The 14,932-nt window shown below is 39.0% G+C and overlaps 1 protein-coding gene across 1 annotated transcript in view; it reads right to left on the reverse strand.

Moving 5' to 3' along the window:
* Window positions 1-315: 315 nt before the first annotated feature.
* The window catches only part of LOC127617695 (protein jagged-1b-like), a 40,560-nt gene continuing 25,943 nt past the window's right edge, over window positions 316-14,932 (reverse strand). Inside the window, exons 14-26 of the mRNA XM_052089747.1 lie at window positions 14,428-14,592; window positions 13,913-14,026; window positions 13,681-13,794; window positions 13,441-13,554; window positions 12,442-12,558; window positions 10,780-10,807; window positions 9,748-9,833; window positions 9,014-9,127; window positions 5,501-5,610; window positions 5,155-5,388; window positions 4,277-4,408; window positions 3,962-4,109; window positions 316-2,537 (exon numbers count right to left, since the gene is read on the reverse strand). Coding sequence (XP_051945707.1) covers window positions 2,083-2,537; window positions 3,962-4,109; window positions 4,277-4,408; window positions 5,155-5,388; window positions 5,501-5,610; window positions 9,014-9,127; window positions 9,748-9,833; window positions 10,780-10,807; window positions 12,442-12,558; window positions 13,441-13,554; window positions 13,681-13,794; window positions 13,913-14,026; window positions 14,428-14,592 — 1,931 coding nt within the window. The 3' untranslated portion in view covers window positions 316-2,082. The remainder of the gene's footprint in view (window positions 2,538-3,961; window positions 4,110-4,276; window positions 4,409-5,154; window positions 5,389-5,500; window positions 5,611-9,013; window positions 9,128-9,747; window positions 9,834-10,779; window positions 10,808-12,441; window positions 12,559-13,440; window positions 13,555-13,680; window positions 13,795-13,912; window positions 14,027-14,427; window positions 14,593-14,932) is intronic.

A 14,932-nucleotide genomic window follows, 5' to 3' on the forward strand; every position in this document is an offset into this window, starting at 1 on the left:
ATTCCTCCAAAATTATACACTTCTCCTTTAACTAGATCCCTCTCAAGATTGACAAACATTTGAAAACCCTTTTTACTCATCACCATTAGGTACAGAGTACAGTCAGAACCACATAGCTATTGCATGTTAACACATTTAGACAGACCTTGTGCCTCTGACATTCTCCATGTAACAACACTACATCAGCACAAGGAGCCTTTCAGAATAAAAACGTTCTTAAACTAGATGTAGCTCATTGGATGAAACAGAACATAGACAGGTTTTTTTTTTTAATCATTTAACTTAAAAGTATCTAAAACAAACAAACAAAAAAAACATGATGCTCCTGCACAAAATGCTGAAATCAGACATGGTGCAATGGTCAAAGACGTTCATCAAGCGCATTTTTCCTTAGAATAACAGCTCAGATGGATGCAAAAACGAGTTTGTTGTGAATGGCCCCTAAGACAGAGCTAAGGAGCTACTTTCAATACACTTCTGTGTCTGCCTTTTTAACTCAAGAACATTCTCTTGTAAAAACAGCTCCTAAGCCCACTCCCAAATTAGCACAACAGAGAACAAATCGTTAGCAAACAAGATTTAATTTCTTTTTATACAAAATGTTTAATAAATATAACATTCAAAAAATATTGCCAGGAACAAACTAAAAAATGTTTTACAATAAGGTCAAAAATGAACATTGAATATTGCCATGATCTCATAGAATTTACAAACGTGATAAGCGTGTTGGTTTGTCGATTTATATAAAGTCTTGATATAAAAGAATCACTTAAAGAAAACTACATGTGCACAGCAAAAGAAAAGGACTCCTGAAAGCAAGGCAGTCACCTACAGTGTTTCCATTGGCCCCCCTACTGTTCAAGTATTCACAGCCTAGCTTATGACATACTGCAAACCGAAGCTGAAGAGGAATTATTTCTTTGAATCACGGTCTGTGATGGGTGAACCAACAAGCAACTAAAAGACTCTTGTTCCCTTTTGTTTTTTAACTCATTTATTTTTTCATGCGTAGCAAGCAATGTGTCTGCCACCAAGTACCCAAACAAAAAACGGCCAGAATTGTACTTTATCTGCATTGAGTATATGCAAGTAAGTGTTAGAAGTTTCAAATATTGAAATATCTGCAATGTATAAAGAGGAAAACATAAGTATTAGATAAACAAATGCCTGACTTATTAAACAAATGCCTGACTTATTAAAAAAAAAAAAAAAAAAGAAAAGGCTGCTTTTTCTCTTCAAATTTTGGTATCTGATACTTGAAACATATGTGAACAAAGCTATAGGCTTACAAAGCTGTCAAAACCTTCGAAACCAGACAGGACATATAAATAAAGAGGAATGATATTTTAAGGCTCTTGATTATTAAGTTAATAAAATCAAATATACACAGTGATTATTTTTTTTATTTTTTTTACATATCTACACAAGTTCTAAATTGCCACAATTCTTCATATTGGCAGCAAGTGCTGACCGACCTATCCCGCCCCAAGAAGAGAAAAATAATAAATATTTTTTTTGTTCTTTTTATTCATTTCTGACAATTGCTGTGGTGTGTAGCTGTGAAAGCACTTTCAGTTCAGAACTAGAAATAAAACCAACTAGAGAGAGTTTCCACACATCTCCTAGATAAAGAAGAAACAACTACTTTAGCTGTGAGAGCATTGTCATTATAAAAAAAATAACACTTAAAAACTATTTGCAAAGTCTATGCAAACTTTTCAGACTCACTCAGATACTCAAACGTATCCACAAAAATATAGACATTTGAAATGTGTACGTGTTCTTTTTTTTTTAAACTTTTTTCTTTTTAACGGAAAACACTTGCGAATCGGATTTCCATGAATACGAAACGCAGCATTTCGGTTGTCCAGCCATCCATAGCAACTATCAATTGCCAGTGTTAAGCCAGCTTGTCAAAACTTAAATTAACACATGGATTCTAGGCAAACAACAGCCTTAGAGTCCAGAACATGACGCAAAAGTGTTTAAGAAGCACAACCCCTCCGAGACTCTGCCAACTGACCAGTATGTGCATGAGGGAGAGGAACAGCGGGTTTGGTCGCATGGCAACACAGCTGCCTGCTATACGATATACTCCATCCTGTTTAAGCTCTGTGCAGTCTCCAAGTCTCTGTTGTCCTGTTTGTTAATCCAATTTGGATTTTTGTTGGGCGTTCGCTCCTCCCTCTCCACCAGCGTGTAGGCTGGCTGTTTTGTGAAGCGCGCTTTCTGAAGGTGTTTCTCCGTGTCCTCTTCCTCCACCTCTGAGTGATGCGTCCTAATTTTGGCAATGATAGAGTTCTTCCCCTCGTAGTCTTTTATGGCCACACTATTGGCTGCAAGTTTCTCAATGGGGTTTTTGATTTGGTTAAGATGCTCCCGCACATTATTGGTGGTACTGTCCTCTGTAGTTGAGGTAGTTGCATTGCCATGTGTGTTCCGTTTCCGCCGGCGGTGTATGCACCACAGGAAAGCCGAGGACAGGGCAAGGATCCAAAGCACTATGAAGATGGAGCTGAGCAGAGGAACCAGGTAGTCTGAGGAAGAAGACACAGAAAGAAGGTCATCATGCGTTCATAGACTCGCACAAATTATTCTCAGCTTTCCACCCTACCCTTTTTTATCAATGATTTCACAAGTCTTTTCCACTTGTTTTGGTTTCTGGAAACCACATTTTTTAAATAATTTAGATTCAGACTGATATTCACGCCATTTTGACCAATGAACAGAAACAAAGCTACTCAAAAAATTTATTTGCTTACAAATTGGGCATCACTGTGGCTTTTAAGCAAGTCCTACTCTGCACAAGCTCTAACCATAAAGCAATATTTTAATTTTAATTTAATTTTATGCATTTGGCAGACGCTTTTATCCAAAGCGACTTACAGAGCCATTATTACAGGGACAATCCCCCTGGAGCAACCTGGAGTTAAGTGCCTTGCTCAAGGACACAATGGTGGTGGGTGTGGGGCTCGAACCAGTGTCCTTCTGATTAACAGATAGCAGATTACCAGTTATGTGCTTAGACCACTACACCACCACCACTCCAATATGTAGGTGATTCAATATTTTCAGGCTAGGGTATACTTTGTTTTTCCACATGCTGTTATATCTCTGGCACAGTCAGGCGTTCAAGCCTTTTCAAAGTATACAGTTGACCACTGACATGGGACACTACGATTCACTTGCATTGTATAGACCAAAAGAGCGGAGACATTCTTCTAAAAATCTTCATTTGGGTTCCGCATATAAAAGAAAGTCATACACATCTGTAATGGCATGAGGGCGAGTAAGATATAAAAGAAATATAGAAATTTCCATGACCTTTCAAGTCCTGGAAAACACCATTTTAAAATTCCCTGATATATCCAGGTTTACCATGACCATGGGAACTCTGTAAACTGTCTATGAAACACCATTTACTGTTACCATGCAATGAATATCAGTACAATTGAAAGGGTAATTCTAAAAAGTTGGAGTGTGCACAGAAGTGGTGTAGGAAAATATAGTCATACATCAATTTACAGAATAGGAATAAGAGTAAAATTTTCCTATTTTCAGACGAGACAAATATACAGAGAAGGCTGGCACACATGTTTTTAAGGTTTCTCAAGTTAGGGAGAGAGTAAGCAGCTCAGCAGAAGATTTGGATGCCATTTTTGATGAACAGCATGCATAAAGAGGGTCCTGATGTCTAATTGAAGTTCCATCCAACTGGCAGAGTTGATGTAACATTCCATGGCTTCAATGACTTAAAGCTTCTTTCGATGGTTGAACGTTGCTCAAGCAAGACAGACCAAGGACAGACAGTGCAACGGAACTGGCCCTGACTGTGGAAACCTTAGTACCTTGGACATGCAGGACATGCCAAACCATTATTCTAAATTTCAAACATTTAACTTGATTAAATCCCGTATCCTGCCAAAATAAGTCCAAACCTGTGTGATGGAGAGGCACTTACAAGTTTTGGGGCTTCGTGTCTGATGAACGCGTACGCCGGTGATGGCGTTGATGATGGTGTTGTTTCCATTGTGCTTGCTAACCAGATCAATAATTTGAACTGTAATTTCTTTAATAGGACTCCTGTCCAACCTGGGCTCTTCTGTGGACTGCAGAAGAAATGGAAACTCATGACTATCACATTTGACTGCAGAAGAAAAACACTTCTTCCATAAACTACAGTACATTTTCAACATGAGTACCTAAAAGTACTTTTTTGAGAAAAACTGTAGAGCCTTACTTGCAAGTTAAGGCTCTATTGAAAAGATGTACTTACAATGCTGACATGAATCTCGTTGCTGGCTGAATAAGATGGCTCACATGTGATGGACTCCGCATACTCCGCTGTGAGGTTCTTTAGCAGGTACCAATGTCTTAGCTCATTGCATACATGTTCTATGCTTAAGCCCTGTAAGAACAGAAATATCTAACTTGAGTTGGTTCATGATTTTAAGTGTAATATGCATGGTAATCCCCAATAACTGCTCCTCAGTTTTTGGGGTTGACTCCCATAGCAGAGATTACAGTTTGGCCAGAGGGAAAAGACAAAGAATAAAAGAAAAATGTAGATGGCTAGGGAGAAAGTAAAAGAGACAAAGACAGTACGTTTCTTCCCTTGTCAAATATTAATCCCACTATACTCCTCCCTTATGCTGCCTTCTCACTGTTGTTGCTGTAGCCCATTAGAAGAAGAACCACAAGTTCTTTATACTTGTCACTGTCCTTTGTTGCACTCACTTGTCTCTCGCTCAGCAATTCTACTTGGCTGGTGGGCAGCTGCCAGCGGTCTTTCTCAGACTCGAGACTTATACGATGACTGCTTAAGTATTAAAGCGTTACGGGATATTAGCTCAGGAATGCCTGGGTTCGGAAAAGGATCCTGTGCCAAGGCTTATTGTACAAGACATATTTCTTGTGCTTCTTTCAGCAGGAAAAAAAATCTTTTGGATATGACAACAAAGCATGCAAGAATTGAGCTAGTTTGGAAAACTTCACCCTAGAGGAACGTTGTCTCCTAGATGAAGAGAATCTGATCTTTAACTGCTCTCTCAGTTCTACACTGAGTTAGAGAAGGGTGGAGATGACATTTAAAGAAGGGGGGAAATGGCCCTAAAGCTCATAATTCAATCTCTCTCCCGTAAAAGTATGACTCACTTGAGGCATGTTCTCCTTGTTAAAGGTGAATGTGATGTTGGCACAGCTGTTGTCCTGGTAAGAGAAGCTGGCGTGGCATTTGGAGGTTGGAGGAGGAGCTGGCGGCCAGCATTCTCCAAGGCTGGGGCAGGGTTTGACAAAGCAGTGCTCTTCTTTAATGGGAACACAGGATTGGCCAACAGGGCACCCACCTCTACCCTTTCCTGCCCGACATGACTTTGGTCCACACCACATCTAAACAGAAGAATAATGAGCATTTTAAATCTTAAATGGAACAAATATTTTCCTGAGTAAATTATTATGATTAGGAGTCCTTAAGAAAATGCTTGTCTAGCTGATAAGTTACCATGGTGCAATGAACCCTTCCATTCTGACACTGGCAGATGTTGCAGTCTTCCTCCCATTTGGAGCCATCAGCAGTTATTTGTCCATTAGCAATACAGGGTCTTCCAATAACTGTGAATGACATAAACATGACAAGGCTGATGTCAATGGGAATGGGGTGTCCACAGGACCTTAAAGTGATTTCATTGGCAGTAAAAAGTTGTTGTGTGTATTCTATTCGGTGCCTGATAGTAAATTCTAGAGTATTGCTTGAAGATTTATATTGTCTTAATCGTAAAATTATATGAATTAATGTCATATAAGCAATTTATTAAGTAATATAATTTAAGCAATATATGACATCACGTTTCATAACCAAAGCAACAAATCGTCCAATGAAACATTTCTGTGTTTCCTGTTAGCATGCTAACCGATTCGCCTGCTACATTTACATTTATGCATTTGGCAGACGCTTTTATCCAAAGAAACATACAGTGTCCTTATTACAAGGACAATCCCCCTGGATCAACCTGGAGTTAAGTGCCTTGCTCAAGTACACAATGGTGGTGGCTGTGGGGATCGAACCAGCGACCTTCTGATTACACATTTAGTGCTTTTAGCCACTACTACACCACGACTGCTAATCTAACATTTCCACATGTGTTCCCTACATCAAATCACAAGTATATTACAACGATGAATTTCATGCTACAGGTGAAACTCGAAAAATTACAATATCGTGCAAAAGTTCATTAATTTCAGTAATTCAACTTAAAAGGTGAAACTAATATATTATATAGACTCATTACAAGCAAAGTAAGATATTTCAAGCCTTTATTTGATATAATTTTGATGATTATGGCTTACAGCTTATGAAAACCCCAAATTCAGAATCTCAGAAAATTAGAATATTACATGAAATCAATAAAAAAAAGGATTTTAAATACAGAAATGTCGGCCCTCTGAAAAGTATAATCATGCATATGTACTCAGTACTTGGTTTGGGCCCCTTTTGCATTAATTACTGCCTCAATGCGGCGTGGCATGGATGCTATCAGCCTGTGGCAGTGCTGAGGTGTTATGGAAGACCAAGATGCTTCAATAGCGGCCTTCAGCTCTTCTGCATTGTTTGGTCTCATGTCTCTCATCTTTCTCTTGGCAATGCCCCATAGATTCTCTATGGGGTTCAGGTCAGGCGAGTTTGCTGGCCAATCAAGCACAGTAATACCATGGTCATTGAACCAGGTTTTGGTACTTTTGGCAGTATGGGCAGGTGCCAAGTCCTGCTGGAAAATGAAGTCAGCATCTCCATAAAGCTTGTCTGCTGAAGGAAGCATGAAGTGCTCTAAAATGTCCCGGTAGACGGCTGCGTTGACTCTGGACTTAATAAAGCACAGTGGACCAACACCAGCCGATGACATGGCTCCCCAAACCAACACAGACTGTGGAAACTTCACACTGGACTTCAAGCATCTTGGATTGTGTGCCTCTCCATTCTTCCTCCAGACTCTGGGACCTTGGTTTCCAAATGAGATGCAAAATTTGCTCTCATCAGAAAAGAGGACTTTGGACCACTGAGCAACAGACCAGTTCTTTTTTCTTTAGCCCAGGTAAGACGTTTGACATTTGAAGCCCATGTCCAGGACCCGTCTGTGTGTGGTGGCTCTTGATGCAGTAACTCCAGCCTCAGTCCACTCCTTGTGAAGCTCCCCACACATTTGAATGGCCTTTTCCTGACAATCCTCTCCAGGCTACGGTCATCCCTGCTGCTTGTGCACCTTTTTCTTCCACACTTTTCCCTTCCACTTAACTTTCTATTAATGTGCTTTGATACAGCACTTTGAGAACATCCAACTTCTTTTGCAATTACCTTTTGAGGCTTTCCCTCCTTGTGGAGGGTGTCAATGATGGTTTTCTGCACAACTGTCAGGTCAGCAGTCTTCCCCATGATTGTGAATTCAACTGAACCAGACTGAGAGACCATTTAAAGGCTCAGGAACCCTTTGCAGGTGTTTAGCTGATTAGAGTGTGACACTTTGAGCCTACAATACTGAACCTTTTCACAATATTCTAATTTGGGGTTTTCATAAGCTGTAAGCCATAATCATCAAAATTATATCAAATAAAGGCTTGAAATATCTTACTTTGCTTGTAATGAGTCTATATAATATATTAGTTTCACCTTTTAAGTTGAATTACTGAAATTAATGAACTTTTGCACGATATTCAAATTTTTCGAGTTTCACCTGTATATATGGTAAAAAGATATAGTAATACTGTATTTACTGAGTGTATTTGTGTTCAGCCACAGGTAAATGTGTAAACAGGACCCAGAAATGTTGCATTGGAATTTAATGGTTTGGCAAATTGATTTGGTAATACTATTTTTAAGTGTTAGGGTTGCTACTCGTCATGTAAAATATGGGATAGTCAGCTGGTCAGATGGCTTCACGGTGAAATTGTTCCAGATCGCCAATTTAATATTGACATAAGTTGGATAATTTGCCTACAAATGGTGGTAAAACTGTGGAGTTTTTTCTATATAAATGTTCAATAAGATCAAACAATGTATGAATAAAATCATAAAAGACAAGTACAGGTGAAATAAAAAAAAAATAAACAAATAAAAAAATATGTATAAACCAACCAAAATGTACACCTAAATATGAAAAAAATAAAAATATATATATTTTTAACATATAAATGATGTATTTCTTTTTTTTATAATTCATGGGTAAGGAAAGTTCTCATTTTAGCATAAAAGAAAGGATATACAATTTCTATTAATAACGCATATTAACTCAACTTATTTATTACTAAAACTGTGGAGGATGTGGTTGTGCCGTGATACGCCCCCCCCTTTAAGTGTCCCTTATTTTAAAACTTCAAAAGTGGCAACCCTACTGAGTGCATTTGTGTTCAACTACATGTAAATGCATAATTAGGACACTGAAGCATTTTCAATGGCTGAAATTGTTTTTTTTATTATTTTATTCAGTGCAAGATAGTAAATCCTACAATATCCATTATGCATTCCCTGTGGTTCAATTTCCTCCAAAGCTCAGCCCATGTATTGCACGTAACTATATAAAAATGTTGGAAAGGTTTTAATATATATAAAAAAAACCATTTACTTTTTTTTTTTTTTTTTTTACTGTATTTATGTGATCAGCTGCAACAGGAATTAGTACCAGATGCTTCTAATCAGACATTACAAACAACCACCCCAGGGAACCAAGATTTCATGGTGGAAAGGGGTTTGTTTGGCTTGATCTTTTTGAGTAAAGAATTACCTCTGCTCAAGTAATTAATGAGCTTTTTGAAGAACTAAAACATTGACTTAAGTCAATCAAGATTTAAGTGTTTGCTTTGTTGTGACAGGAAGAGTTTTGGTGGTATTCATGCAAGTCTCAGTGTTAGGATTCAGGAGATTATCTACAAGAAATTAAGGTCTCTCGAGGAAACAGGTGAGGTCCATAAGATTATGTGGTGTATGTGTGCAAAATCTGTTTGCACATGCTTATATGACTCTCACCTTCTTGACACTCTGGTCCTGTTCTTCCAGGTGGACAATGGCAGCGATAACCATTGATTTCATCAACGCAGGTAGAGCCAAACGCACAGGGAGAAGACTGGCACTCGTTTATATCTGAAGGTGGGAGGAGAACCCATTAGAAATCACGTTCTGAATTTTCAAATTTGGTAAAAACATTCCAGAAAGTGATCAAAAAGAGAAAAAAGCAAAGACATCTATCCTTCAACCATTATAATACTAGTTTCCTAGTTTAGCCATGCAAATTTGGCAACTAACTCAGTGATACTTTTGATTGAGACAAGCTAAAAAATGACACCCTACCCAAATGGGCAATAACATCTTGGGCTCAGCTGACAGCAATGTCATAAGCATGCTGAGCTCATTTGCAAGTTTGGGTGTATCAAACAGTAAAGCCAGAGGTATGTCTCTTACAGCCAGATGAAAGTGTTTAAAAGAGCAAAATGAGCTTTCTAATCAGAGCTGGATAACCAGGCTGATTGGCTTTCGGTCACTGCGAGCCAGTTTCTCCAAGGGGCTGTGAACATCAGCGCTGTTGAATGCAAGAAACGTGCTTGCTGGCTTTTTGGCATTCTGCCCAGAGGGCTGGCTAATTGGGTGGCTAGACCGTGCATTTTGCTCCAGCTCTTGTTTGTTTTTGAAGAGATGTATTGCACATTAACAGGGCTGACAGCCAAGAGGATCAGGACTGGGATCAGGCTTCATCTAACACTCACTTATGCGGCAATCCGGCCCGGCAAAACCTGGGGCACACTCGCAACGATACCAGTTTTCACCGTCCACACACGTCCCGCTGTTGTAGCTATGGATAGAGAAAGGTCAAGGGTCAGACACAGTTCAGACATCATCACACCATTACAAATGAGAAAAGAGACTCAAAATCCCACTATTTTGAACATATGGAACACATATGTTGGTCCCAAAACTATTTGGACACTTTTAGGCACTTTAGGGGCCATTCACATCAAACGCACTTTTTTGTTTTTGTTGCTCTGAGTCTAGCTTTTTTTTATTGCAAGAATCTGATCACTCTGAATGGCCACTAGGTATCAAACAAAAAATGTAACTCCATTAGTTAACCAAGTGGCATCTGCAAACAAATGTTGCTAAACCTTTTCGCAGAACTAACTTCACCTTTCCGCATACATTTTTAGTGGATGTATGAAGTCATATCCCCTCAAATTCACACAAGTTGCCTAGCAGAGTAACCATAGGTGTATTTCATCACATTAGCTATGGACATATTCCACTAACGGTTGCCAACCACATATTGTCCAAATACTTTGTCTATTGTGTTAGAATTTGTGACCTAAAAAACTCTTTATGTGAACTCTTTTGCTTAAAAAGTACATCTGTGCCATATTTCTTTAAAATAAATGCCACTTGGTTTGATATTTTATTATATAATGAACAGACATTTATACATTTTAAAGTGTAGCTTAAGTGTCAAATACTACAAGATAATCTATTATGCAGGGATATCACTCAACAACTCTGCTTACTGCATGCAGTATTTGATATAATTTAACTCCCAACAACAACAGAATCTTGCTCAGACCAGCTCTCGAGCAGATGAACTCAATGTCAAATGCACAATAGGCAGCGATCTGAACGCACCATTGGAATGACAGAAGCTATGGGAGTGCCTCTTTCCCAGTACTGTGAGAGAGTGTGAGAAAGTGCGGCACAGCTGTATGGGCCTGTTTACAGCGGCAGGCTGTGTGCGCAAATGTTTTGCCAGGACTTACCATGGGTGTGGGTTGCAGTCGTTGGTATCTGAAAGAGAGAGACACGGAGGGAGAGAGAGAGAGAGAGAGAAAACGGTTTGTTAGACTTCACACCCATGTGTGCCCAGAAAAAAGAACAACAGTGAACAAGTCAGAGCTTGTGTTGGTGTGCGCGTGCGTATATGTGAACGCATGGGCGTTAAGCTTGGCAGAGTCGCTGATTGTTGTGATTCCTCAACCTTCAGTCATTTTTAAAGGAATAGTTCACCCAAAAATGAAACTTCTAGCATTATTTGCTCACCCTAATTTGCTCCAAACCTATATGACTTTGTTAGTGAAAGTGAATAATGACTTGGCGGTCAAGCTCAAAAAAGGACAGTAAAAGTTGTCGATACGACTTGTCGTAAAAGTTGTCGTGCACTATGTCTTCTGAAGCCATACCATCCCTTTGTGTGATAGACAAACTGAAATTTAAGATCATTATTTCTCCTCAAATTAGATCATCGTTCCACTCCAGTTTACAGCATCTAAACGAAACAAGCTGATTATGATGCACATGACTGCATGTCAAAATATATGGCAATTGACCCTTAAACTAAGCTAAAATCGAATTTCACTACAATCTTGCTTAAAACAACTCAAACACACATTACTCTCATAGACTCTAACAGCAAACACGTGTCAGAGTAATGGCAGCCGGCAACAGTTGCAAAGATAGGATTGGTCAGAAACCCTTTAAAGGCAGGACTTAGTGAAGAGTCAATTATATTTCTTCCAAAAACTTTTTGTGTTCTATGGAAGGAAATAAGTCATATGGTTTGGAGTGGCATTATGGTGAGTAATTATTAAAGGTGTACTCTGTAACTTTTGTCTTTATGTCTTCTTGGATTTACACTTACACCTAGTGGCTTGGATGCAGCATCATTTAACATCAATCGTTTTCAGTTTCAGATGCCATTGTAGAAATTTAGTATTCACAGTCAGCCATGATTACTTCAATCAATGAGTGAAAGTGTCAAATAACAGGACGGTTACTGAGATTAAGCTCTAACATGGCAGCCCCCATGTGAGGACCCTCTCCATGTAGAACATAACAGCTTTTATATGGTTACTGATATGACTGGACTCTTCATTTTAATGTGAGTGCTCATGATTTCCTACATATACTGCAAAATTACAATTTATGTCTTTTTAAGTTCAACTTTTAAAAATCTGGAAAAAATTACAGAGTGCACCATTAAATAATGAGAGTTTTCAATTTTGGGTGAATTATTCCTTTAAGTCTCAGTTCACATAGATGCCAAGGAGAGAGTGAGAGGTGTACAACAATACATGAGACACAATGAAAAAATTAGAAACAGAGGAGAGGAGGTTCGGCTTTTGGAAGGGGGGGGGCTGACATCTGTCTCCACTTTCCCTTATTTAAATTTTTCCTTCATAGCTGGCAGCTATCTACAATGTCCAGCCAGTGTGAGGTGGGTTGAGAGAAAGAGTGGAAAAGAATGAGCAAGAAAAGGCCAGGAAAGAGAAACTTTCCTTTACTCACTGACTCAATGCGAGCAGGAGAGAGTGAACGTAAGTTGAAGAAATGAAAGTATTCACTTTTATTAGAGAAACTAGTCCCCTCACTAACTATTTAAACTATTTCTATCAAAAAAGTTACAAGAACAAAATCGTACTTACTCTCTGTGCAGGTGAGTCCCTCCCAGCCTTCCTTGCAGACGCAGGTGAAGGAGTCACCGCTGACTACACAGGTGCCGCCGTTCTCACATGGGTTGGGCAGACAGCTGCTGTTCTTGGCTGCAGAGGAGCCACAAGAGAGGTCAGAACCCTTTGAACTAAACTTATGAACTGTACAGATAAACACGACTACAACCAAAACAAGACTGCCACACTTAAAACAGACCCGCTGCATTTTGAAATCTAACCAAGTATAACATTTCCCAAGGCTTGCTCTGATTGAATTTCCCATCAAAAGAATTATTAGAGGACTGTAAGCCAGATATGATGTTTTCTGCATCGAGCGAAATCTGAAGGGCTTATTTTACAGATTGTGCTATTTAAAGTACGGCCAACGCTTTGACAGAAAGAGAGAGAGTGTGTCTAGAAAAGTTGATCCAGTTCAAAACTGTAAACTGGCCCGACTGAACATGGGCCGTTCAATTGGAGCAATTTTCTCCCATTCCCAAAGGCAACCTTGACTTGGTCTCAAACTCTTAAGAGTTTCTGAATTAACTAGGGTTTAAAGGGACTGTTCACCCACAAATGAACATTCTGTCATCATTTAATCACCCTCAAAATGTTCCAAACCAGTATGACTTTCTTTCTTCCATGGAACACAATAGGAGATGTTCGGCAGAATGACAATATTGGTCACCATTTTCATAGTATGAAACAAAAGATGCAATGATAGTAAATGGTGACTAAGACTAATATCTCCTTTTGTGTTCATACAGGTTAAGTCATACAGGTTTGAAATAGCTCAAGGGTGAATAAATGATGACATTATTTTTATTTTCCCTTTCAATTACATCATCATAACATTTTAGAAAAGAGCATTATTTTAAAAAAAGCTTTAAAAAAATTCCAAAACCCTTGCAAAAACTTAGCAACATGAGTTGCATCACATTCTAAGAGAGTGAAACTGAATGGGCGCCACCAAACTTGGCAACTGCTACCAACCTATGTTACAGGTGGCTCCTTCCCAGCCAGGTAAGCATCTGCATTTGAAGATGTCCCCTTCATCATGGCATGTACCTCCGTTGTTGCATGTGGCTTCGTCACATTGGCTGTCACCTGAAATTATTATATTGATCCAGTATTATTTTACAACTTCATGCACACACAAACAAAAACTCAAAAACAAAAAAACAACAACAGCAAAAAAACGATGCGAGTCATAAAGAAAACAGTGATTCGTACGGGAGTGGCAGGTTTTTCCCTTCCAGCCATTTCTACATTCGCAGTAGAAATCGTTCACCAGGTCTTGACATGCTCCCTTGTTCAGGCAGGGGTTCAAATTGCAGTCATCTATATCTACAAAAAAAATGGGGAGAAAGTAACAAGAAGAAAGAATTAGCCCAAGAAAGTACAAACAATTATAAAACGTTTGATAAAGAGAAAACCACGGACAAATGTATTCAAATCAACATACTGATTTCACAGTGAACTCCTTCCCAGCCATCAGCACAAATGCACTGGTATACATTTACTTTATCGATGCATGTTCCACCGTTCCGACATGGATTACTCTCACAGTCATTTATATCTGAAAAATAACAAGAAACATAAGAGTTTTGTATCATTAGAAATCATAGGCCAAACATTAAAATAATTTAAAGGAATAGTTCACCCAAAAATGTTAAAAATTCAGTCATCATATGCTCACCATCATGTTTATCCAAACTAGTATTGCTGGCATTTCATCCATGGGGCACAAAAGGAGATGTTAGACAGAATGTTCATCTCAGTCACCATTCACTTTCATTGTATGGAAAAAAAGATGCCATGAAAGCGAATGACGACTGAGTCTTTTAGTCCCTTACAATCTTTTGTGTTCCACGGACGAAGTTACACAGGTTTGGAACAGCAGGAGGGTCAGTAATTAATGACAGAATTAAAAATATTGGGTGAACTATCCCTTTAAATGAGGTAAGCTTTCAGTCTTACTCTCGTGGCAGTAGGTGCCTCTGAATCCTTCCTGACACTCGCACGTAAACTGGCCTCCTGCCTGACTCCGGCAGCGTCCATGAGGGCCACAGACATTTGAGGAGATATACCGCACCCCGTCAGGCGTACTGTTAGATGCCACAGCAACAGTGCAGCTGTCAATTACTGTGAAAGAATGAAAGCTTGAGGGGTTAAAACCCTAGGTTCATTGCAGGCCAACAGCAATTAACATAAAACCTAGGAAAGCTGTGCTTGATTTTTTTTATATATATAAAAAAAAAATTGAAGGGAAAAAAAGGTTCCACCATTTTTGATCAATACATTTTTGTGACTTTTCTATGACTTTTCCAGAAATGTGTGGATCCAGGCAAAGGTTTAAGATCTTTTACGGTTCACTTTACGGTGAAAATCCCTTTTTACCCCCACTCTTGCACTGCAGAGTGGGTGATGAGGCCCTATAATGCACATAAGCCCTCGTTCTCTTCCATGAGTTGAAAGAAACATG

Source organism: Xyrauchen texanus, chromosome 24, assembly GCF_025860055.1.
Source record: "Xyrauchen texanus isolate HMW12.3.18 chromosome 24, RBS_HiC_50CHRs, whole genome shotgun sequence".
NCBI classification, from domain to species: Eukaryota; Metazoa; Chordata; class Actinopteri; order Cypriniformes; family Catostomidae; genus Xyrauchen; species Xyrauchen texanus.